This window comes from Nyctereutes procyonoides, unplaced genomic scaffold (genome assembly GCF_905146905.1).
Source record: "Nyctereutes procyonoides isolate TBG_1078 unplaced genomic scaffold, NYPRO_anot_genome, whole genome shotgun sequence".
Classification (NCBI taxonomy): Eukaryota; Metazoa; Chordata; class Mammalia; order Carnivora; family Canidae; genus Nyctereutes; species Nyctereutes procyonoides.
In genome coordinates, this window is record NW_026575139.1 from 18,772,541 (window position 1) to 18,799,072 (window position 26,532).

At 39.3% G+C, this 26,532-nt stretch overlaps 1 protein-coding gene across 2 annotated transcripts in view; it reads left to right on the forward strand.

The window, feature by feature from the left end:
• The first annotated feature begins 11,947 nt into the window (after positions 1-11,947).
• Positions 11,948-26,532, forward strand: part of SEL1L (SEL1L adaptor subunit of ERAD E3 ubiquitin ligase) — a 57,195-nt gene continuing 42,610 nt past the window's right edge. Inside the window, exons 1-3 of one of the 2 annotated variants that reach the window (XM_055304026.1) lie at positions 11,948-12,682; positions 18,145-18,182; positions 19,007-19,238. In XM_055304026.1, coding sequence (XP_055160001.1) covers positions 12,613-12,682; positions 18,145-18,182; positions 19,007-19,238 — 340 coding nt within the window. In that variant the 5' untranslated portion in view covers positions 11,948-12,612. The remainder of the gene's footprint in view (positions 12,683-18,144; positions 18,183-19,006; positions 19,239-26,532) is intronic. The other variant, XM_055304027.1, reaches the window with a different exon arrangement.

The window sequence follows — 26,532 nt, forward strand, 5'->3', positions numbered from 1 at the left end:
ATGTACCCAGTATAACCCTCTGACCTACAGTGTGGGTGAGACCTTCAACTATGATGGATGTCCCTTCCGTGATTAGGTTACATTCTATGACAAAAGTGAAGAGACTCTTACAAATATAAGGTCTCTAATCAGTTGACTCTGAGTCAATCAAGAGGGAGATTATCCTGGGAGGTCCTGACCTAGTCAGGTAAGCCTCTTAAAAGAGGTTTGCAGTCCAGGGATCAGAAGCAACAGACTCTCTCTCCCACTGGCCTTGAATAAGCAATGTGTTACCACCCTGTGTTTGTTACCATGAGTTTTACAGCTTTAACGGAATAAATTCTGCCAATTTTCACATGAGCTTGGAGGAGGACCCCCAGCTCTCCCAACACGTTAGCCACAGCCTTGTGAAACCCTGAGCAGAGGGTTTCACAACCCTCCACCATGCTGAGACTCCTGACACATGGAAACTATGGGATAATAAATGTGCATTTTAAGCTGCTAAATTCGTCATAATTTGTTAAGCACTAACAGAAAACTAAAGACCCAACTAGGTCTCCAATGCAAAATTACATTTTAATAAACCGTAGAATGGAAACCAAGAGATCTGGGTCTATATCATCACCATAACCCTAGATGATCTTAAACAAGTCACTTCCTGAGGCACGAGGTTTTAAAATCTGTAATATGAGAGATAAAGGCTTGAACATCCTAAATCTTGCCACAATCAACTCTAAGCTCCTGCCCCCCTCACCACCACCACCACCGTCTTGCTTATAATGGAGTCTTGTAGTGCTAAAGATAGGTAGCCGATTAGTTAGGCTGTCAAAATCTTTTCATAATAAAGAAATGCTCTTTATAGCAGTACTTATTCTTCAAAACATAGCACTTGCCTCACTACAACACAATTGTAATTTTAGAATAAAAATATATAGCAAAATGCTGAAGATCAAATATATACAAACTAAAATGGCACAAAGGAATATTTTGTGAAAAGGAAGAAAGTCCAACAAAGGAAGGATTAAACTGGAACTGCACTTCTTAGAATCTGGAATTGGGTTTCATAAAGGGAGATTATCAGAAAATAAAAGCAAGCAGTCCAACCAGAGGAAAGGAACAAACAGGATTAAACGAGCAGGTGTAACTGCATCTGAAACAGAATATATGTTTCTACATACTGCATTGTGTCCTCCGCCTCCCAGATTCATATGTGGAAGCCCTCACCACCTACCACCACCACCACCACCCACCACCCACCCCTGTGATGGTATTTGGAGATTCAAATGGGGTCATGAGGGTGGAGCCCTCCCGTGGGGTTACTGTCCTTGTAAGAAGAAACACCAGAACCTGAGAGCATGCTCACTCTCTCACTGCCATGTGAGGACATGGCAAAAGGCAGCTGTCTGCAAGAAAGCTCTCACTCGGGAGCCACACTGGCACCTTGATCTCAGACTTCTAGCCTTCAGAATGGTGAGAAATAAATTTCTGTTCTCAAAGCCACCCAGTCTGTGGTATTTTGTTATGGCAGCCTGAGCAGACTAATACATATGTATTAGGGGAAAAGGAAAAAAAATTAGGATTGGAGATGTAGGGACAGGAGGAAAAAAAGATGCTTGGTGGCCACTCAGGGTAGTCTGAATTCACTGCCCAAGGTTATAGGAAATCCTTGTGACTTCTTGAGCCAGGAAGATTGAAGAAAATGAGTCTGATGATAATCTCATCAACAAGTTTATGTGACATGAAGTTATGAAGGCTATGACCAGGGTGGTGACCAGACCATAGAAATAGAATGGAAGCAGAACTTCCAGGAAACATTAAATGACGAGAATAGCTAGGACTTCAAAATAAATTCAATCATTATTAAATAATGAACTCAGTCCTTAAGCCCAACAAATGAGAAATTCTGAAAAGAGGAAAATGGTGAGGATCCGGCTGATGAACGAGAAGGAATCAACAAAGGCACCTGGCCCTCCTTAATGGAGGCACCTCTCTCCCATGCTGGCCAGATAACCTCCCAAAGTTTTCTGGAGAATCAGTAAAAAAATTGAAAAAATTGTTTGACCTTTAGAAGGACTACTCAAGAGCAAAATACCCAGGTTGACCTCCTTCTTAGTTACCAGCTAATCAGTGCTAAAAAATTGCTAAAACACTCCAGTCTCCAGCTTTTGTCTCCCTTCTCTTTTTCATAAATCTTGTTTTGCCTTTATTCTCTGACTTAGCGTAAGAATGCCTCCCTCATATGTATACATGCCCTCCCCTTGCATGCATATTTGTGTGATATACAGAAATGTCTCTGAGTTATTCTGTGATGCATACAAGGATGGACTTCCTCCTCCCTTTTCCTGCTTATCTCTGAAGGCAAGAGCCAGGCTGAAATACTGGATCCACATTCTGAACTACCAATTGGGAGAAGTTTCTAAACATTTTCTATGCCTTGGTTTCTTCCTCCACAAAAGTAGGGATAACTAGAGTATCTCCTTTGTGTTATCACTGATAGAGGCTTAAATGATGATGGCATATGTAAAGCACTGCCACAGTGCTAGGCACACTGTGGGTGCCCACAAACCTGAGTTCCTATTATTAGAACTTGGTGAACCTAGGAGCTTTCCAGAATGCCTGCAGCAGTGGAATAAAGAGAGAGAAATAGGCTGCCAACTCTTTGAAAATGAATAGGAACATATTTTTGCAATTTCTTGTGAGTCTTAAATTATTTCAAAATAAAAAAGTTACTTTTGAAATAATGAACAAGGACAGCATGATAAGCTCTACCTATGAACTTCACCCCTCTCCTTTCACACGAGAGGCAGTATTCAAGTTGCCCTACTAACTTGGTCATGTATGTATTTATGTTGGGTAAAATTCCAGCATAAAAATAAGGCTATACTTTTCAGTCTTTCGTTGTTAGACTGCCTTCTTACTTTATTGCTTTTAATCTTCATGACAATTCTGAAAAGTAAGGCAGATTTAATAATTCTGATTTTGTAGATTAAGAAACTGAGCCTCGGGGATGTTACATAACTTGCCAAAGTTTCTGTGGCTGAATTGCTGAACTGGCAGATGGCATAATCCAAAGTTGGGCCCAGGTCTGTTCCACAACATGGCTTTTTTTTTTTTCTTGTAACACATGGGACTGCTCACTTAAGAGCATTTTTTAATTTTTTTTTTCAAAATGAAGTACAGGCTTATTTCAGTTTCAGTTCCAGAATACTGCAATAAAGGGAATATCACAATAAAGCAAACATTGCAATAAAGTCAAACGAATTTTTTAGTTTCCCAGTGCCTATAAATTATGTTTACACTACACTACAGTCTATAAGTGTGCAACAGCATATGTTGTAAAAAATGTACATACCTTAATTTAAAAATCCTTTATTGCTAAAAGATGCTAGCTATCCCTGAGCTTTCAGTGAGATGTAGTCACTGATCACGATCACCGCATCGAATGTAACAGGCACATTGTGAGTGCGCGATGAAAAAGTTTGAAATATTGCGAGAATTACCAAAATGTGGCACAGAGACACAAAGTGAGCAAATGCTGTTGGAAAAAAATGGTGCTGATAAATTTGAACCATGCTGGGTTGCCACAAGCATTCACCTTGTAAAAAAAAATGCAATATGTGTGAAATGCAATGAAATGGGATATGCCCATATAGCTTAGTTTCCTATTGCTGTTTATTACAAACTTAGTGACTTAAAGCTACACAAATTTATCATCTTACAGTTTGAATGTCAGAAGTCCAAAAATGGACTTTACAGGGCTAAAATCAAGAAGTTGGCAGGGCTGTGTTCCTTCTGGAGGCTCCAGGGGATAATCTATTCTTTGCTGTTCCTAGCTTCTAGAGGCTGTCTCCATTCTTTGGCTTATGAGCCAGGCACTCTAACCCTGGCCTCTGTCATCATATCTTCTTTTTCTGATTTTGACCTTCCTGCCTCCCTCTTGTAAGAATGCTTATGATCACATTTAGGTAGGACTCGTCTGGATAATCCAGGAGAATCTTCCCAACTCAAGATCCGTAATTTATTTACATCAGCAAAGTCCTATGCCTTCAAAGGTACCACCCACACAAGTTTGGGGATTAGGAGCATCTTGGGTGGGGGGAAGGGAGGTGCATTATTCTGCCTGCCAAGAGGTATAATTTACATACATTAAAATGCATGGATCTTGAGGGCATGGTTCTTTGAATTTTGACAGATATGTACCTGTCACTCATGTGACCCACATGTTAATTGAACTACAAAAGATTTCGCCTTACCCAAAAGTTCCCTCCTGCCGCATCCAAAATAGCAACTGCTATTCTGCTATTCTGAATGCTATCACTACAGGTTGGTTGCAACTGTTTTTGAGCTCCATAGAAATGGAATCATAAAGGATTCTGGTTTCTTTCACTCAGCATAATGTTTTTGAGATTCATCCATGATAAGTGCGTATCAGTAATTTTTTTCCTTTTTGTGGCCAAGCGGTACTCCATTGTTTGTTTATCCATTCACCACAACACACACACACACACACACACACACATTTCCCAGCTCTGTCTTCTAAGAGAGTTCAGATACGTTAATACCCCAGTAGTAATGAGTACTCCTGGAACATGAACACCATTATCCACTGAAAGAAAGCAAGCCTGCTCAGAGAAATGGTTAATTCAGGGCTGGATCAGGGAAAGTAGAAAAAAATATAAATAGTGCAAAAGTGTAAGGATGTGCTCAAAAAGATACAGGAGTCAGTTTGAAGGGGCACCTCCTGGCTAAATCTGAGATAATCCGAGCATCAAAATAATAATTATAGTAAGGATTTTTATAACTTATCAAGTAAAGAACAAATGAGTCTATAACAATGTAATCAGTTAAATTAACAATAAATAAATAAGAAAAAAGCTAATCATAAATGTAGAAGGAATGATAGAATTAGAAAATCACCATTTGGCAGCTGTCATAGTAATTATTGATTCAGGCAAAAATCATGAATATACATGATAAAACTACTGGGTAAATGTTTAAGGAATAATGAGGTATTTACATAATCTCACAATATCCTCTTCAAGATACACATTAATTACTAAAGTCAATGCAGTGGAAACACCTTTTTAACCAATTGACCAATATTATCATTGCCAAGATTTGGAATAACCAATAGCATTAGGCTCCTGACATGATCCACTAAGGAGAATTCAACATCATTTCAGTGATAGTCTCACCAAATGCGCATAACCTGAATCTAATCATGACACAAATTGATATTAGGGTACATTCTATGAAATAACTTGCTTATATACTTAAAAGCTGTTAGTATCAAGAGGTTCAGGAACACACACACACACACACACACACACACACACACACACACACTCCTTCAGGAACTGTCCCAGATTAAAGAACACTAATGAGATATGACAAACTAGGTGTACCCAATGATCTTGGATTTTCTACTGTTAGAGAGGACATCACTGTGGCAAATTGGCAAAATATGAATAAAGTCTTTGGATTAGATGAGAGTATGGAATCAGTGTTAACTTTGTAACTCTGACAACAGCTCTGTGGACACGTTAGAGAATTCCTTGTTTTCAGGAAATACTAACATTTAGGGATAAAGAAGCATCACACCTGCAACTTATTCTCAATTGTTTAATTATACACACATTTTTCGTGCATATAGGAAATATGTACCTACTAATATGTATATATTAAAATACATATTAATTATTAATAATATTATTATTAATATTAATTATTATTAATACATATTAATTATATTAAAATACATAACACATACATTTCTTTTTTGTCAATGCAGCCCTTTGAGTTAGATTTACGTGACGTCAACGTGGCATAGCTGGGAGTCTATTCCAGAATAGGTAATGATCAAAACCCCTATTTTGCATCATAAATGTTTTCTAAACTTACGTCCAAGTGACTTGTATTTATGATAATATTGTTCGAATATTTTAAGGATCCTTATTTGAAGACCCTTCTCTTAGGATCTTACCAACTCAATTTTGCACTTACCACCTCAATTTCTTTTTTTTTATTTTTCTATTTTTTATTTTATTTATTTTTTTTTACCACCTCAATTTCTAACCGTGTGTGAACTTCCACTGAATAAAACTTTTGAGTACAATTGTTTTAATTGGTTACCCTAGCATTATATCTAAACCATTAATAAAGAGGTTTATGCAATTATTTGTTCATTCTCATGCAAGGGAGGGGAAGGCCATTATCTAAGCCACACTTCAACAGAGCCAGTCTCAGAGTCATAAAAAGTAGCATTCTGACTACCACTTAATGTTGACCTAAAATCTCTAAATCATCTGGCCCCAGACACTTCTCTGACTTGTCCTGCTCCCTTTCTCCTGCCATCTCCTTCCTCATCTGCTTCAGCATCCAAAGGGCTCCTTGCTGTTCCTGAAGCATAACAGACATGCTCTTGCCTTAGAACTTTTATTGGGGCTGCTCCTTATGCTTGGAAGGCTCTTCACACCCACATTTTTTTATTTTTTATTTTTTAATTGAAGTGTAATTAACATACAGTGTTATATTTCTTTCAGATGTTATGCAAATCAAAACCATAAAAAGATATCCCCTTACACCTGTCAAAAAGACCAGATCCACTCCCACACCTTCATGGCTCATTTCTAAGTCTCTGCTTGAATGTGAGCTTTACAAGGAAGCCTTCCCTTACCTTCCTGCTTTCAATTTAAATGGTAGTCCCCACCTTACCCCTCAATACCCTATCCCCCTTCCTTGATTGTTTTTTCTCTACAGTACTTATCACCTAATAAATGATAATTTACTTATTTATTTTATTCTTTTTCTCCTCTGGCTGGAATGAACACTCTATGATTTTTGTCTGTTTTATTGATTGCTGAATGCCCAGCACCAAGAACCCCATGTGCCTCCCAGTAGCTGCTGAGAAAAAAAAAAACAAGGAGTAGCCCCTGACAATAGGAGCTGGCTTGGCACTGGCAACCAGACCATGTTACTCTCCTCTTGGACATAAATGATCTCAAAATACCAATCCCCAACTGGTTACTCTGAAACGAACCAAATCATTTCACAATTTTGTTTAAGCACAAACAAGTTCCCTATGCCACCCACAAAGTAACAAACACTTCTTCTTCTCTTGGCTAAAATAACTACTGCTTCTTCACCAGTGATATTTTTTTTTTCCATTCTTGTCTCCTCTCCTTTAAGGTGAGGTTTACTGGTTGATTTCTACCAAATCATAGAAATCAGGGGTACCTCCTCAACAGAATCCCATCTAGAGCAAACCCAGCTTTCCTGGATCCTCCTGCCAACTACCCAATCAAAGCCCAAATCCTATAATAGGTTCTTTCTAAAGCCTCCTTCCTGAGACATGCCATGCTGTGTTCTTCCTTATTGCAGAAAGTACTAAACCTAATGTGTTCAACTATGGGTGTGTCCCTGGTGGCCTTTGGCTAAATGGTGTTGACAGTGCCCAGAAAATATTTGTTGAAGGAAGGAAGGAAGAAGTTTGGGCTATCCTATGACTATAATGTTTTTAACCCAACATTCACTGATTGAATCCATTGCCATCTACTCAAGACTTAAGTATTCCAAATTTAATGGGAGCTCTAAGCTATTTATCTCTACCTTATAAGGTTCACTTAATCAAGTTCTTATTGAAATTTAGTTTTAATCCAGTCTCTCTCCAGAGCTGGTAGTTACAAATCTATGAAAAAAAAAATAGACCAAAAGTTGCCTGTCCACTTATTCAGGGTATAAAGGTATCCTGGCCTTTCCTTTATCTGACATGAGTTCACACTGCTTAGAAAAGATAGACAGCACCAAAATAAATGTCCCCCAAAGTAAATGGTAGAGATTGAGCACACACACACACACACACACACACTGCACTTATTCATTCTATCAGCTTCAAAGTTTAGGTATTCTGAATTCTGTGCTCTGCAGTTGGGATCTACACTCTGACCGTTATGACAATTATAATTATAGGAAGTTACATATATATTCAAAGCTTATTTGACTACTAATTATGTACCTGCTATTTACAATACAGGAATTATTGTTAACACAATGAAGTATAAAGCCATTGTCCATTTACTCAAGGAGCTCAGAATGTGCATGAGGAGATGCCAGGTCCTATCCTATGATACGGTGAAAGGATTTCAATTTTCATTTATCCATGACAAATGAACACAAAAATAAGGGCTTTAATTCACCTCATCCGCATCAAAGGAAGTACATTCTTCTCTAAGCTCTAAGGGGGAAAATATCCTGCTCCTTGTCTCTCCTTAATCCTGCCCTGGCAGATATGTTGGTACAAGTGTTGACAGCCTGTGCACATGGTCAACCAAACATATGCCTAAGAATAGCACAGGAAAGGATATTCTTAACTAGAGTTAGTGACAATCACTGCATTCTCAAGAAAAGACTCTGGGGGTTGTCTTACCATACTTATGCAAAGAGCAAACTGGATTTATGTCCTCAAAATTTTCAAGAAGTTCTCAATATGTGCTGATTGCTTGATTCATGTCAATGGGATAAGGTCATCTCAGGGTCATCTGGATGAAAAGGCACTTATTATCTATCTCCATTAAGTCCTATGCTGTATTATAATGCAGAGCAAACAGGTTTTCTGCAACTTGGAAATCTATGACAGTAACCCAGAACACTGATATGGACAAGTTAAACAGAATACAGACAGCTGAGCAAATATTAAAGAAGTCTGTGAATTAATAAATAATTATTAACATTTTGTACAAGTAGAGCGAGTACATAAGTTTAACTGGGAATGTTGGCAGGAAACCATAAGGAATGTACACTTGGCCTAGATAAGGCCATGGAGAATTCACAACTTTTTCACTAATTAATCATCATGCAATCTAGCAGGCTGAAAAATAAATCTGATTTTCCCACACCATGTTCTAGACCTGGTTTGGAGACTTGGAATTTCCCCAAACAGTCAAGGTCCTAGGAGCATTCTCAGAAGATGTCAATTATTCGTCATTGGCTAAGGACAATAACTCTAGCAGCTCTAAACTCTTTCTAGATTAAGGGAATAAAATTAATTTTATTCATCTATATACCAACTAATATTTCAATTTTCTTCTTTGCTTCAATCAAGCAATCAATAAGAAATAATATTTGCAGAGCACGCTATAATTAAAGAACTACTTTTTCCCTGCATATCCCTTTTGAGATATGAACTTCACAACACATATGGTGAAGAGAATATTATTAATGTACTCATTTTACAGAGGTACAGAGGACTGAAGTAAATTTCCTATATACTAGAGGTACAAATGCTTCATAATATTTCCTTGTAAGATATTTTAAGATTAAACTTGTAACTTGGGGTGTCTGGATGACTCAAGTCAGTGAAGCATCTGACTCTTGATTTCATCTCAGGTAATGATATCATGGTCTTAGGGTCTGCTTGAGTATCTCTCTCCCTCTTCCTCTGCTCTTTCCTCTGTTCTTTCTCTCTCCATAAATAAATAAAATCTTAAAAAAAAAAAAAGACTAGGGATGCCTGGGTGGCTCAGTGGTTGAGCATCTCTGCCTTGGCTCAGGGTTTGATCCCACAGTTCCAGGACTGAGTCTCACATTGGGCTTCCTGCATGGAGTCTGCTTCTCCCTCTGCCTATGTCTCTGCTTCTCTCTCTCTGTGTGTGTCTCTCATGAATAAATAAATAAAAATCTTAAAAATAAATAAAATTTTAAAAAGATTAAACTTATAGCAAGTACTTTCAAAATCTTATTAAAATATAAGTAAGACATATCTATCAATCAACATAAATTATCTAGTGTTAGTAGATGGTGAGTCCAATGCTAAATACCTATATACTGAATTATGTAATTGTCTCTGGCTGCAAAGAGTTTACATCCCACTTAAAAGGCAAGTTTGTGAGTGTCCTGTAAACACATAGAGAAATAAAGAATAATGAGAACTGGCCTAGTCAGGGAAGAGGCTCAGCCAAGATGAAACACAAGTGAAAATGGGAAGGATGCCATGGTTGTGGCTCAGAAGAAGCAAGGGCAGTGGGGAGAGGGTAAAGGAGCCTGTGACAAAGCAAGAGTGTATTCATGTGGAAATCAGGAAAGTAGTCAGAGATGTGGGATATTTGTTTATCTACCATCCAGCAGAGGGTCTTAAATATAAGAAGCACTTAGGAAAGAAAAAGATGGAAGGAGAAGCTGAGTCCCAAGCAGTGAACATTCTCTAGTCTATCAATCAAATAATCACTGCTTTTCTTGTAGAAGGCAGAAATTTCTTCCCAGTACTTCCCCAAGAAAGTAGAACTGTCAGCACAAGTTCCTATTTTGTCAGTTCAAACATTTTTTGATTCTATGACAAAGGCAGTCATTGAAAATTTTGAATAGGAATTTTAATCTAATTTGAATTGAATTGAAATTTAATTTTAAAAGCAAAATCATTCTGGCTGTTATGTGGCTTTAGCAAGAATGAAGAGAGAGTGATGTTGGTGAATATAGCTAGAACTCAGGTGCATGGGGCAGGTAAAGGAAAGTGAGACCCAGTAGGGAAGTTTCCAATGAGAAGAGCAAAATGTTCACAATTACAGGGGTACCTAGCTGGCTCAGTCAGTAGAGCATGCAAATCGTGATCTTGGGGTTGTGAATTCGAGTCCCACATTGGGTGTAGAGATTGCTTTAAAAATAAAACCCTAAAAAATAATAAAAGAGTAATTATATGGCTCAAATTGTGAGCACGTGATGATTGATAAGATGAAAAAGGGAGGAAGATGAAAAAGGGAGAAAATTATGTCATATTTTACTCCATGATTTAAAATCAGAGGGACTCTGAGGACACATTATTAGTGACAGAAATAGAGATGAGGGGCGCCTGGGTGGCTCAGGGGTTGAGTGCCTGCCTTTGGCTCAGGTCTGATCCTGGGGTCCTTGGATCGAGTCCCACTTCAGGCTCCCCATAGTGAGCCTGCTTCTCCCTCTGCCTATGTCTCTGCCTCTCATGAATAAATAAATAAAATCCTAAAAAAAAAAAGAAATAGAAATGGGTGTCAACAAGGTAATAGAATAATAGGACAATATTTTTCCTTCATCCCCTCTGATGTGAATGTGGAACAGCAGTTGATGTTTGGGTTTTTTTTTTTTAAGATTTTATTTATTTATTCATGAGAGACACAGAGAGAGAGAGTCACAGAAACAGGCAGAGGGAGAAGCAGGTTCCATGGAGGGAAACAGATGTGGGACTCGATCTGTGGGACTCCAGGATCAAGCCCTGGGCAGAAGGCAGGCTCTAATCCGCTGAGCCACTCAGGCGTCCCGAGTCTTTTTTTATTTTTTTTTTTCTAAGCAGTTTTTTATCCTTGTCCTTTTTTGGAAAAGAGGACTTTCTAGCAAAGAAGATGGAAGAAAATGCCTGGAGGTTAAATTATGTGGGCAGTGTGGACTTTTCCAGAACCCTGACCTCAAACTGAGCTGAGGATTGAATTCAACTCAGTTCCAGAAATGAGCTGAGGGTGGGTGGACGCTAGGGGAAACAGAATGGCACAATTTGATGCAGAGGCAGGAACATGAAGCCACTTCCCTGCTACACAGTGGGAGCATGCCTGGGGTTGGTACTTAATACACAGGACCTTTTCCTTTTCTGCAATGCAATCACCATCACCTCTACCTCCAAATACATCAATCAATCCAGCCTCCTAAGGTCAGTCATAGAGAAAGAGAACAGTGTAACTAAGAACAAGAGAGGGATGTTTCAAAGTGTTTTTGCAAAGGCACGTTTCCCAGCAGATTATTACCTTGTGGCCCTCCTAAAAACGAATACTAGCATTGAGATGATCTGCCCTGGATGGGGTTTCTTTCCTTTTGCTTTGTCAGGGAAAGGAAAAAGGAGAGCGAGTTCCACTTCGGTTTCCACGAATATGGCCCTGTTCCATCTAAATTCCAAAAAAACACTTCGAACGCAGTCCAGCTGTTGTATTTTCCCTCCAAGTTGGTATCACTGTGTTCAATTCAAATTTTCTAAATAAAACAAAGAGCGAGAAAGAGCTTTAACACATTACAAACTCTTAAATGTGTGTTCTTTGATACATATTCTGGCTCCAAAAAAGGGGGAGGAGGGACGCGGGTTCGTAGCCTTGACTTAACGTCCAGCCCAGGTGTTACCTAAGTTCTCCTAACTTCAGCAGCCACCTGCACTTTTAAATCTTGCTCCACAGCGAACTACGTTTCCCGAGAGCACACGTCGAAAGAGGCCCTTGAAGTGCATGCTGGGAACTGTAGTCCGGAGGTGACTTTCTTGTCTTCCCGGCCCTGGACTCACGTCCCGATTCCGGGACGGTCGAACCCAGGATCTACCAATTAGCTGGGGCCATGTCGGTGAGGCCGTGGTCCAATCGGGAAAGCCGGTGTGGGAACCTCGCAAAGCGATTGGTCAATGCTTGACCCCGGGGGCGGGGCAACGAGGTGGGCGGGAAGACTGCGGCGATTGGGCACAGCGCCCGGGGCGGCGGGCGGGGATTGGCTCCGCACTAGGGCAGGGAGGCCTGGGAAGGGGCGGAGGAAGGCGACCAGAGCAGGAAGAGCAGCGGCGAGGCGGCGGCGGTGCCTGAGTCGGTGGTGGCAGAGGCGAAGGCGACAGCTCCAAGGGGTGGCAGCGGCCGCGCGAGCAGGATGCGGGTCCGAGTTGGGCTGACGCTGCTGCTCTGTGCGGTGCTGCTGGGCTCGGCCTCGGCGTCCTCGGGTCAGTATCCGCCCCCTCGGACTGGAGAGGCCGGGAGCCACCGCCCCCCCCTCCCCCCCGGCCTCCATCCCGGGGCAGGGCCGCGGGGGCTCGGGCTGGAGACTCTTACTTTCTCTGGTCACACCTCGCACTGGCCTGTCAGTCGCTGTCGTTCCTCGGGCTTTGGCTGGCCTGGGCGAGAGGGGGTGTTGAGGGAGCTAGAGAGGGGCGGCGGGGAAGGGGCGGCCACCCCGCCCACACCTCTCCTCACTTAACAAACTTTACGCGACTCCCCGCGAAAGGGGGCCGGACTCTGGGAACGAATCCCGACAGCTGGCCGAGATCCACAGCGACACCCAAGCCGTGCTGGAACTTCCTCAACTCTCGGACCGCTCGTGTGCTTGGGATTTGTAAGTGAACCGATGGACACACCTGGGGTTGCCCCTGAGCGGAGCCAGGTCCATCAAACCCAGGATGTTGACAGTGGTTTGGTGGGTTTGCTTAGCACCCGAGGTGGCCCCTTGCCTCTTTGTTTAAAAAAACGAGGACTTCTGATGTGATTGTGTCCACTCTCTACCCCCTTTTAAGCAAATATCCCCGAGGAAGTGGTGTTTATCGCTGTCACGGGGTTTCTGAGTTGCCCCGTGCTTGTTGACAGAAACTTTGTGATTTTTTTTTTTTTTGAGAAAATCTGGGTCCGTATACGTTCTTAAAATGGATAGCAGCTGATTTTCTTTTCTTTTCTTTTTTGTATATGCGTGTGCTTTTGAATTGATTTTCCCAGGTAGATTAATACTATGGTTCTGAAATGTATTCTTTTTCTTTTTTAAGAGTTCAGTCTGCCGACATCTGAAAACTTCTCTTTTGAAAGTGTTGATAAAAAAAAACTTAAAAAAGCACTTAGTGTTTTTAAATGTTGGTAAAGAAACAATTAGTACAATAAAGCTTTTGAATTTTAATCAGTTTGGTTAACAAGACAGCTGTTCTGTGGCTTTAAATTTTTTTGGAACAAGGCAGGGTATAAATGTCAACTCCTTTTTTTTTTTTTTTTTCCCTTCAACAGAAAATTTCCCAGATGGTTATTTGAATCCCCAAATTATCTGTCCTAGTTGTAAGTCAATGCTATAACGTCATTCTGTTTCTAAAATAAGAGGTCTAAACCTAAAATTCTATCCATATTGTGGTTTGAGATACCATTTCAAAAGCAACAAGCATATGCTAGTTACTTTACTGCCAACATCATGCTTTGGTCTGCCTTCCCCCTTTTTAGTGATGGTTTGTATTCATGACCACATCTTCAAAACTCTCCATAACTCTTGAAGCACTGCTACCAATTATTTGACCAAAGGAAGTATGAAAGGAAACTGTTGAGTGTAATGGATAGAGTACCTGATGGACCATAGACCACTTGCATCAGAATTCCTTAGGAATTTGTTAAACACGCAGCTTTAGGTCGGGAACAGGTCAGGGTATCTCTAGTTCAACAAGCTTCGCAAGTAATTCTTCACACTATAGTGTGAAACTAAAACATAATTCAATTTGCATAATTTAAAGAAAATTAAAGCCCTCAACACTTTCCTGCATCTTCTGTTAACTAGATTTCGTATACCAAAGAACTTCATGTCGGTGTAGATGGTACTTGAAGAAGTCATTTAATCAACAGTTGGACTCTCTCAGCATGTTATAATAGAAGATTATTCATACCAAAGTGTTAAATCTTTGGATTGTGTTGATGTTAGCAGAGGACTGGGTTCGAGAAATGTCTGTTCTGATTTCCACTGTAGTTCACCTGTGCTGAAGCCTTTCTCTGGCAGAGGCAGGACCTTAGCCTGAACGAAAACAGTAGAGATGTGCCTGCTGACAGGTGATAAAGGCACTACTGTGCTCACATGAAGTGCAATTACGGTAAAGCACTTACGTGAGGTAAAGCTTTAGAAACAGTACATGGATTTTCAGTGGACTTTTTTTACTCATTAAATTGCATATTTATACAGAAAGTCAGCCTGATTATTAGTTTAGATTTAAAGATTTGCTCCTATTTAAAAATCAAGTCCTGGTCCATAATTTTGCTTTGACTTAAAGTTTAAGTATTAATGGTTACCCAAGGGAAGTTGCATTTATTACCAGGTGTGCATTTATTACCAGGTATAATTCCCAGGGAATCTTGACTCCATCACTGTTAGTAGCTATTATTTCATATCTTGCTTTAGAGGCATATAAAAATATGACACTTTTATTGGAAAAGTTTTCTTTTTCCTGTGCATAAAGGAGAAGACTAAAAGTATATTTCTCCATTTTCTCAGTAATGAAAGATGTTATAATTTTTCTTTTTTATTCTTTATATATTTTTTAAATTTTTTTATTTAAATACAATTTGCCAACATATAGTATAACACCCAGTGCTCATCCCATCAGGTGCCCTCCTTAGTGCCCATCACTTAGTCACCCCAACCCTCCCACCCTCTTCCCCTTCCACAACCCTTTGTTTGTTTCCCAGAGTTTGGAGTCTCTCATGGTTTGTGTCTCTCTCTAATTTTTCCCCACTCAGTTTCCCTCCTTTCCCTTATAGCCCCCTTCACTATTTCTTATATTCCACATATGTATAATTTTTCTCACTTAGAAATACATGTTGTCTTATTTTCAGCAGGAGGAGACAAATGGTTTGCTTTTTTTTTTTCTTTATGCCAAACAGTGTTACAGAATCTTTTAAATTGGGTCCTCTGCTAAGTATTTCAGGTAATAGTTCTATTATCAGATATTCAAAGAGTAAATTTCAGATTGCAGACAGTATTTAATTTCATTGTCCTTTTTTCCTTAAAACATTATTGTGAGTCAATAGAGAAGACGGTGGTATTCTCTTTTGGCAGGTTGAGAAACAGGAGGCTGACCAACCTTGCTATATTGAACCACGTGTATACAATTAATATGTAATGAAGCCAAGGTTTGAACTTAGCTCTCCAGGCTTCGATTTTGGAGTAATTAAAAATCAGTATTTTAGGATCTGCACAGATTCAGTGGTAAAGCATAGAACGGGATGTCTGCTCTCTTCAAACTCTTAGGACTTCTGTGTTTGAAGGTCTATCAGTCTGGTTTATGTGACAAATTGGAAAATGAATTTGTGTTGATTACTTTTCCCTGAAAGAATATCCCTGGTACTTTTTTGCAGTTGAGTTGATATAATAAAAATGAAAGTTGATCTTTTTCAAAGGAAGTTTTACAATTACTAAAGTAATATAAACCGTTATATTTTGGATGTGGTGCTGTTGAATGAGAATTCTTTTGCATTTTTTCTTTGTGTCTATTCTGCTAAAAGCATTATTTTTATTTACACATAACTATACATGACTTTTATTTATATATATACATCCATGAATTTTTCTTCACATCTGTATTCTTCTCTGTATGACTTTGTTACCTACTTCCTATCGGAAGTTTCTTGATTATAAGTAACTTCTATAAAAGTGTTCTTGTGAATGAATATATCAGTTTGAAAGAGAAAATAGCTTATGCTTTGAGACTACCATCTGGAGTAGACTTTCCCAGTTTAGTAAATGAGAAAGAATTCTCTTATTTACCAGTAACATTAGTATATGTTCCTAGTTTGAAGAGAGAAGAGACAGAAGCATGATGCAATTCATGTGAAATAACCCTGTTGCAGGTTTCCAGGTCTCTTGGAGTTCAAAAACACATTTTGCTACTTGAATGTCTAATAGCTTGTAACATCTCAAATGTACATGTTTTAAAATTTATTTACAGGTACTGCTTTATATACCTGTTAGCTACATGTGTAATCTGTTGTGAGAGACAAGGTACTAAATTTCATGATTTAGTGATTAGTAATTTAAGAGTTCTGGCTCATCTAAAGTTTGGGGATATACTGTATACATTTATACATTTAATGTCTGCTCTTGATAGACTAGTTAATGTTTGTGATTATTTAAACACATCCACACGTAAAACTTTGATATATAATAGAGATGAATTTTTTTCCTGTATCCAAAGATTTACTGAGAATGGAACTTGAACTGTCTGTAAGAATTTGGGCTTTGGGTAAAACTTGTGAAGAAATCAGCACTATGAATGATTGTTAATTAACTGCCATCACTACTCAAATGTTATGGGTACCGTGGGACTAATACCTGCTGTACCCTTGATTCCCCACCCATCAGAAATAAACATATTTGGAAGGTAGCTTGAAAGTAGTAAATGTGAAAGCAGCTTAAGTGTCTTTGAATTGACAGCACTTTTCTTATATGGCAAAACTTCACTGGTAGACTAGTTTTCTCAAATATTCAAAAGAAACAAATGCTGTGAAATAGTGTTGTGTTATTTTACACATAATGAGTTGGTTATACTTCTTAAAGTTAGCTCACTACTTTGATAATACAAATTCCAAAGGGTGTTTTTCTTATGCTTGAAAGAATTACAAGTTATGAATAATATTTAGGATGTAGCCATATGAAGTAAAGTTAAATGGTAACTCAACACCAAGTTTTCTGGCAAAAAGCACATGGTTTTATAGCATTTTGTCTACTGGTTAATTTCTCATATAGCTGATGAGCTTATAACTGAAGCCCACTCCTGTATAAAATCAGATAATTTTAAGAATAAGAAGGAAACCTAGAGATCATTTGGCAGTTGTTGTTTTTAAACTGGCCAGGAATACAATGACCAAGCATTTACACATGGACATTATGTTCAATGTATTTGTATAAGATCAGGAAAAAGAATAACAAATCCAGAATAGAAGTAATAACAGAAAAACAGAATAGTAGAAGGACTATTAACATAATTGGACAAAGCCAAAGCAGCAGATATGAATTTGGAAGAAAGGTGTAACCAGGGGCTGAAGTTATTATTCATTGAATATGAGATATTGGTTACTTAATAGGTCTCATATGAGTGAGTACATGATGGTATGGTGCTACTTTTTACTTTTATCTGCTTAACTCTTCAGTAGAATAGAACACAAATCCTAAATATCTTAGTCTAGCAACTCTCTCACATGATAGTAATTGTTAGTGTCTATCTTTCGTAGTCTTAGTGAACAATAAAATGCTAATCACTAAAATAAGCTAAGTGACTCCAGATTCTAAGCAAAGGAAAAGAATAGGTGGAACCCTGAACCACAAAATCAGATATTTATTTTTATAAGTTTAGTAACTCAGTAGTGGACTAAATGTGAACAGTTTTGGATGGTATCTGAAGAAGTGCCTCGTGGTAGTGGTGGGTCTTCCTATACATAAGACAGGTGAAGTTAGTGTTTTCCCTGGGAAAAGAGGAAGAACCACCCCATCTAGCCCCTTGTTTTCCTTTTACCTAATCTTTTCTGAACAGTTGTTGAATACAACCAATTTTTAGATAATTCTAGATATATTTATCAAGTGTCTAATTATTATTTGTTGTATTTATCAAGTGTTTTAACAATATCTGTGATTTCCTAACAAGAAGGATGACAAAATTGTCTTAAAATCTCTTTACAGATGAAGAAGGCAGTCAGGATGAATCCTTAGATTCCAAGGTGTGTACTAAAATTTGCCTTGACCAGTATTTGATGCCCAATTTAAAAGCATGAATTATTTGTCTTAGAATAGGAAATCCTATTCCCCTGTTCCCCTTTTGGGCAACAGAATTGGATTAAGAGAAAAAAAAGAAAAGAAAAATGTAGCTGGTATCAATACACTAGTTCTTCTGGGGGTGGGGGGAAATAACTGACCTGTAGGAAAATAATAACTATTTTTATTCAGAATGTTAGTTGTTAGGTTTAGTTTTAACTTGAATGTGCTGTGTATGTAGGAGCCTAAAGGCAATAACATTTTTACTGCCTAGTGAGAGATCAATTTTATTCCTATGTTTTTAGTTTAATTTTGAAGACTTAACCTCTGCCATTTGTTTTCACTTATATCAATTTTTATAAATCTGTTGAGCTAATGCATTTAAATTGGTTGATTCAGTGAATGACACTTTTTTATCCAAGGAGACCATTCAGTTATGATTTTTGATCTCTAGATTTGAGGGAATATAGATAAGAAACAAAGTTGTAGTACAGGGCTTTCATAGTGGAAGTATAAGCTATGTTGGGAGTTTATAGGGGACCCTAATCCAGGCCTCGGGAGTTAAGGAATGTCTCCTGGGGGAAATAACATCTACGTTGAAATTGGAAGAAAGAATCAGGTTAGGCAAGTGATGAAGGCATGTGATAAACACATACCAGAGTTTAGAGAGATGAGCAAGTATGGCACATTCACAGCTGAAGGAGATATATCTGGATTAGTAAAAGTAATCAGATTAGGTTGGAGACAGTGCTGATACTATTTGAAAACTAAAAATACTTTATATTCTCAGACTCCTTTGCCATCAGATGAGTCGGTAAAGGACCACAGCACAGCGGGCAGAGTAGTTGCTGGGCAAATATTTCTTGATTCAGAAGAATCAGAATTAGAATCACCTATTCAAGAAGAGGAAGATAGCCTCAGGAGCCAAGAAGGGGAAAGTGTCACAGAAGAAATCAGCTTTCTAGAATCTCCGAATTCAGAAAACAAGGACTACGAAGAGCCAACAAAAGTACGGAAACAAGGTAGTCTGGACATTTTCCTTGCTTTTGCCTAACTTAGGAAGGAGACAACTGAAATCTTAAACTAGTGTACAAAGATGCAGAAGTCTGGTCTTATTGATTATGAAGCACATGTAATGTGTAGAATATAGTATGACTTTCTAGAAATTTTTTTAAGATATTATTTATTCATAAGAGACAGAGAGAGGCAGAGACACAGACAGAGAGAGGGAGAAGCAGGCTCCATGCGGGGAGCCTGACGTGGGACTCGATCCCAGGTCTCCAGGATCACGCCCAGGGCTAAAGGCAGCGCTAAACCGCTGAGCCACCCGGGCTGCCCACTAGATTTTTATATGCCAGTTATTCACTTAACAGATTGGACCCAAGTTATGTAAGCTGAATTTAATCATCAAAATTGCATTTGTACTATAGTAATATCCTAACATCCTCTTTTCATATTCTAGTATGTAATTATCTGCCCAAGTGGTACACGAAATGTAAACTCAAGAATGATAGTCTAATATGCTACCCTGGTTATTTTCAGAATTATGTTAGGATTTTTACTGCATTAACCTTCTCAATCTCCCTAGGAAATTGATGTAGTTGTTTATCTAACATAAACTTTGATCCCCTTTCTTTTTACCTTCTTGACACTCTCTGTTTTTAAATTTAAAATTTCTCTTTCTCACAATAGAGTGTGCTAAATACCTATCCTTCTAAAAATTAATTATTAATCCACTCCACCCTGTTTCACCAACCTTCTGTCCTTTGTTTATTATTTCAAAGATCACCCACTTAGTATTCTGTTACTGCCACTTTTGGAAATTGATTAAGATTTTACCTTTCAAAAATACAATTTTTTTTCAAAAGTAGAGTTTTTTTATTACAAATATCCATGCCCATGAATAGATAAATCATGTCTAAAAAAATTAAAAGTATCTTAATCCCATCAACTAGACATCATAGATATTAACATCATGAAGAAAACTCTTTCAGGCTCTTTTCTAAATGTATAGTTTTAAGAAGACTAAATTGGATATATTTATATATATCTTTTTACAGCCCGCATTTTGTGCTTAACAGTTTATCTTGAACATTTTCCCAATCATTAGTATTATTTTACAATTTGATAGTTAATGGCTATCAAAAATTTTACAGGTGGGGCAGCTGGCTGCTTCATTTGGAGAAGCACGCGACTCTTGATCTTAGGGTCATGAGTCCAAGCCCCATGGTGGGCATAGAGATTACTTAAATAAATAAAACTTTTTTGAAATTTACATATAAATATACCATAAGTTAGAAATAGATTGCTTACTATGTTTTTTTTTCTGTGATATCATTTTAGATGTACCTTTGTGCATACCTATGAAAATTTTCTCAGTTTTTTAAAGTAAATTTGCTGGACTGAATGTAAAATTTTAAAAGACATTTGATCCCATACTGTTAAATTATTCTTCAGAAAAGTAATTCTGTTTACTTCATTTGAAACAATTCCTTTTCCTGTGCCTCAGCCAATTATGTATTACCATTTTTAAATTTTTGCCAAATACTATAGTTTAATTCATTCTTTTTAATTTTTTATGAAGGAGACTTCAAAACAGAGAAGGGTATAATGACCCTCTGTGCCCATCATCCAGGGTCAGTAGCCATTCACATTCTCTCTTGCTGCATCTCTGCCACCCCATACACATCTTCTTTTTGCTTTCCTAGAGTATTTATAGCAGATTCCACATTATTTCACCTGTGCACATATCTCCAAAAGTGTCTTTTCTTTTCCCCAACGAAATGACAATGGTATTTTAACACCCAGCAAAATTAGCTATGATTCCTTAATCATCCAGTCTCTCTGCAGTGTCCCCTGTGTTTCAAATATCTTTTTAGAATTGATTTGTTTAAACCAGTATCCACACTAAGATCTTTGGTTTCTCTTTATCTGTAAAAGTTCTCTTTTGTTTTTTATTTCATTTTATTTGTTAAAATAATGTCCCTTGTGCTATACAATCTCCCACATTCTGGATAGAGCTGGTCATATCCTTGTCATTGGACTTCTTCCACCATCTGCTATTTAATCCGTATGCTGGAAGTTAACTCTAGAGGCTGAGGTATAGATGTAGCTGTTTTTTTGTTTTTAAGATTTTTTTTTAATTTTTTAAATTTTTATTTATTTATGATAGTCACAGAGAGAGAGAGAGAGGCAGAGACACAGGCAGAGGGAGAAGCAGGCTCCATGCACCCGAAGCCCGATGTGGGATTCGATCCCGGGTCTCCAGGATCGCGCCCTGGGCCAAAGGCAGGCGCCAAACCTCTGCGCCACCCAGGGATCCCTGTTTTTAAGATTTTAATTATTTATGCATGAGAGGCATAGGGAGAGAGAGAGAGGCAGAGACACAGACAGAGGGAGAAGCAGGCTTCTTGCAGGGATCCTGGCAAGGGACTCAATCCTGGGTCTCCAGGATTCCACCCTGGGCTGAAGGCGGCGCCAAACCACTGAGCCACTGGGGCTGCCCTGTAGCTCTGTTTTTTTATTGAGACTATCTCATAGAGTGTTGTGTACTTTCTATGACATTACATCCAGAGGCATAAAGGATCTGGTTTGTCCCACTTCTGGTAATTGATCAGTGAAGCTGGGTCCTGTCAGCCTGATCCAGCCATTCAGAGTACCCTCACTGATCTTTCACCTAGAGGTTTTATTTTTTTTTTAATTTTCTATTTATTTATGATAGTCACAGAGAGAGGGGGGGGGGCAGGCAGAGACACAGGCAGAGGGAGAAGCAGGCTCCATGCACTGGGAGCCCGATGTGGGATTCGATCCCGGGTCTCCAGGATCGCGCCCTGGGCCAAAGGCAGGCGCCAAACTGCTGCGCCACCCAGGGATCCCCTCACCTAGAGGTTTTGACAACCATTTGTTGGCTGGGTCCATTATTTCTCTAGGAATTGCAAAGTGATGGCTTTCTAGTGTATAATTCCTCCAGCATGTGTTACCTAGGATTCTTTTATAAAGACAAACTTTGCCTTATCAATTATTTGCTTGTTCTGAAACACAGTCCTTACAGGCAGGATAAATGCTTGGTTCTTTCCCTTGAAATATTTTCAAATAATTTGATGCCCTAGCAACCTCCAAAGGAGGCCAGTAAGTACATGTTTGTTTGTTTGTTTGTTTCTGTTTGCTTCTGAGCATCATTCCAGATCCATGGGTTTCACGTATACTTGCTTCACACAGTTGCAGTCCTTCTTTTTCATTGCTCAGTTATCCCATTATTGCATACTGAGAGTCCCTTCAAGTCCATTCTTTTGTTGACTAATCATAGGTGACTTTTAAACTTTTTTCTCTTTAGGCAAGATGGGACATCTTAAATTCATCTTTTGCATTTCCTAATCCAGAAATGAATCTGCCATTTCTTAAAAAAAAAAAAAAAAAAAAAACACACCCAGATTCCTTTAAGTGTGAAATCGTATTTAGACACTACAATCTAGGCATCAGTCTAGACATCAGGGACATGCATTGCAACTGAGTTGTCAGTACTGGTAGCTCTTAAAGTATCATTCATCCTAGTTCTTCCAGTTCAAATTAAATACTGTGAGAAAACCCAATGGGTCAGATTGACAAACTGTGGACTCTAAAGAATCAGAGATCTGGGCAGGCCGGGTGGCTCAGCGGTTTAGCACTGCCTTCAGCCCAGGGCCTGATCCTGGAGACCTGGGAGCGAGTCCCATGTCAGGCTCCCTGCATGGAGCCTGCTTCTCCCTCTGTCTGTGTCTCTGCCTCTCTCTTTCTCTCTCTCTCTCTCTCTCTGTCTCTCATGAGTAATTAAATAAAATCTTAAAAAAAAAAATCAGAGATCTTAGTACCAAACTTGACTAATATTTTTAGAGATATAGGTGAAGTGTTAAGAAGTCTGTGACTGCCAGCACTACTCCCAGGTCCTGCTTGCCTCAATGAGGATGTACCCTGGCACAGATTTTAACATATGAGGCCTTTAAATGATGCATATGGAATGTCACTTCGTGAAAGGGAGCTGTTTCCATTATGAAACCTCTCCACTTTATTTTCTGATAACTGCATAGTTTGTGTGATATTTTCTAGGAAGTCATTTGTCATAAATATATACCGGGTTTATGTATAGTGAGCATTCTAGACACACAACATACATCCTGCTAAAGCATTCCATAGGTAAGGAGGACCCACCTGGTAGTAAATACCTTTAATGTGTCTGCCAGAAAGTCTTTGGTCAGCATGTTTCTAACATGATTCTAACACATCACCTGTTTATGTATAACATAAATTACATAGGCATGGCTTTGTGTGCAGTCTCAACTACATTAGAACTGGGCAGTATGAAATTTAACTTCTAGACTTGCTTCCTTTGTTGGCCTCTCATCCATATCTCTGCCAAATTGATCTTCCTAAAACCCAAAATCCATAGCTTCCCTATATGCAACCCTTTATTATCTCCCCATTTGCCTGTGAAATGAAGCACAAACTCCTTAGCATGATTCCCAAAAGCTTCCACATGCAGCATGCCTGCTGTCCTCTGTACCTTCATCTCCTGCATCTCTGCCCAGGACCCTCTTGCAGCTATATCAGACCCTTCACCAATCTTCAAATACACCATGCAGTTTATGCCTCTAGGTCTTTGTACAAGTTCTTCCTGCTACTTGAATTACCTTCCTCACCCCCTTGCCCGAGTTAATTGTATTTCTACTTATCTTTAAAGATGAACATAAGTTTCTCCTTTTTGAAGCAGATCTGAACCACCCAAGGGCAGTTGAAGAGTCTCATGTCTGTAAGAACTTCCTGCTTGGTGTCCCTGCTCTCCTCCTTTCCCCCTTATGTCAGTTCTCTTAGCAGCCAGACAACTTTTCCTTTCTGTTTACAGCTTCCAGTGGCTTCCTATCACATTCAGAATAAAGTCCAAAAAGGCCTTACATGATCAAGCCCCTCTGACTTCATCATCTGCCACTTCCTTTCACTCACATAACTTCAGCCACACTTGCCTTCTTGCTGTTTGTTGACTATTTCATACTTATTTCCAACTGTGTCTGGGATTCCCAGGACCACACCTCCAACTTGATGATTCTCTGAGACTCACAGGACTGAGCATGTAGTCGTACGTACAGCTATGAGTTATTACAGCAAAAGAACACAAAGCAAAATCAGTAAAGAGAAAGGTGCATGGGTGAAGTCTTGGGAAAACCGGACACAAGCTTCCAAAGGTCTACTTCCTGGGGAGTCACACAGAAGGTATTTAATTTACCCAGCAACAAGTTGTGACAACATGTGTGACATCCTGCCTACCAGGAGCACTGATTAGAGACCTAATATCTGGAGTCGTTTTAGGGGCCTAGTCATGCTTATTAGCACATACCAAAATTTCAAACTTACAGAAGGAAAGCAGGTGTTCACCACAAACCATATTGTTTGTACAGTTGGGATGAGTCACTCATAACAGGGTAGTGGGAACTCTTCCAAAATCTTAAGTTCCCAGTCTCTAGCCAAGGCCTAACCTAATACACCTTTTCAAGGACAGAAGTTTAAGCCTGCTATGTGAACTCTTCTCTGTACAGTCTACCCCCTGGTCATTGGCCATCTTGTCTTTACAGCACAGTTACTCTCAGTAAGACCCAGACAATAAAGAGTGGCCAATCTGCAATACTGATTTCAATTATGAGTCCTGGACTTAGCCAATTAACAAATCCCGTTAATCATAAAGGCCTGCCTTAGCCAGATGGCTTCTTCCTTAAATATCTATTAATTTTTTTACCTAGGCATAAGCCATCAATTCTGTCCCAGCACAACTGGCCAGTAAGTTGAAACTGAGGTGGTGTTGTGATAGTCAGGGAGCATGTTAAAAATACAGTCCCAGAGGGCACATGTGGTAGCCCTAGAAACAAAGAGTTTACCATCATTGGGGCACCCCAAGCAAGACATATGTTAGGCAGGATAATGTGGCCTTCTACCATGGCCATCTTGTCCTTGAGTTTCCAGTCCAAGTAATTTAGTTCAGTTTTTAGTTTCAGAGAGACTGTCACATAGTTCCAAGCAGTTTTGTTGTCCATGACACCAGTTCATCCGCCTCATGAGTGTGGGCAACAAACATCTGGAGGTTTTCTGCATGGTAAGTGCAGAGGCTGAGCCACCTCCTGCGGCCTCATAGCCCTGTCTTGTATGAGCACAGGCTCCTCAACCTGAATCACTCTCAATAGCTTCGAAAGGTACATGGAGAGTTTTCCTTTGGGAACGGGAAGAAGCTTCCAGAAATAGTTTCAAAAACCAAACATCATAATTCCTTTTTCCTTCACTGGTGCCTCTCCAGGTGCAGGGGGCTTCAGTTTCTTTCCCTTGGTTGTTAGAAAATCAGTGTTTCTATTCAGTAATCATAATTTTATATTTTCTCAGTCATCCCCTACCCTCATCGAATCCTTTTGCTTGAAGGGATTCTGTATGAGGAGCAAAATATCTTCACAGAAAAGCATTTTTATACAGCTGAGCCAGAAAAACATCATGTTCAAAAATTGGTCAGGACAAAAATCCTGAATTTTCAAAAAATTTCAAAGTGAGGTTATGTAACCTCGCACCCCTTTCACCCTGATCACTTATCTAGTAAGCAGTCTGGAAAAGATCGTTCCCTCTCTAAGGACAACTGCATTGAATCAGATGGCACTAAGATGTATGCAGGAGAGAGAGAGGTGAGGGAAGCAGTCAGGTAATCAGTCCCTTGTTGGAGATGGCAGCTCATGAGGAGAGCCAGACACAAGTTAAGACCTGTTCCACGGGGGCCAGGAGTCCCTCTGTCGTTCGAACTGTCAGGAGCAAATAAAGGGTCACAGTCCCTGTGATGTATCTTCTCCCAAACTACAGCTTCAGACAATAGTTAAGAATATGGTTAGCCTCTGTAGCAGAAATACAGAGCCAGTCAGCAGCTTGACTTCAGACGGTCCCATCAAAGAACAGCCCTGTCCTGTGACCATTTGTGTGTGACTCAGACAGTCCAACCAGGCATTCACAATTTTTCTCACAGTATGGGGCCCCCCAGAGAGGTGGCGTAATGTACAGAGGTCAGAGTCTGAGATCTGTTTGTTGAGCTGTGCCTGCTCTCGGTTTGGTCCAGCTCACATGGAGGCAGGAAGCCTATGCCAGACAGCATCACGTTTTAGCTTAAAATCAAGTCCAAGTAAATAAGATCTATGAATTCAGGATTTTTAGAAAGCCAGGGGCTTTTTTTTTTCCAGCAGCAAAGGCAAGATGCTGGAGGGCCATAACATCCAAGTGGTATGTGAGGCTGTGCTACGCCTTTGTCTTGTCAGCCTTTGGGCTCCC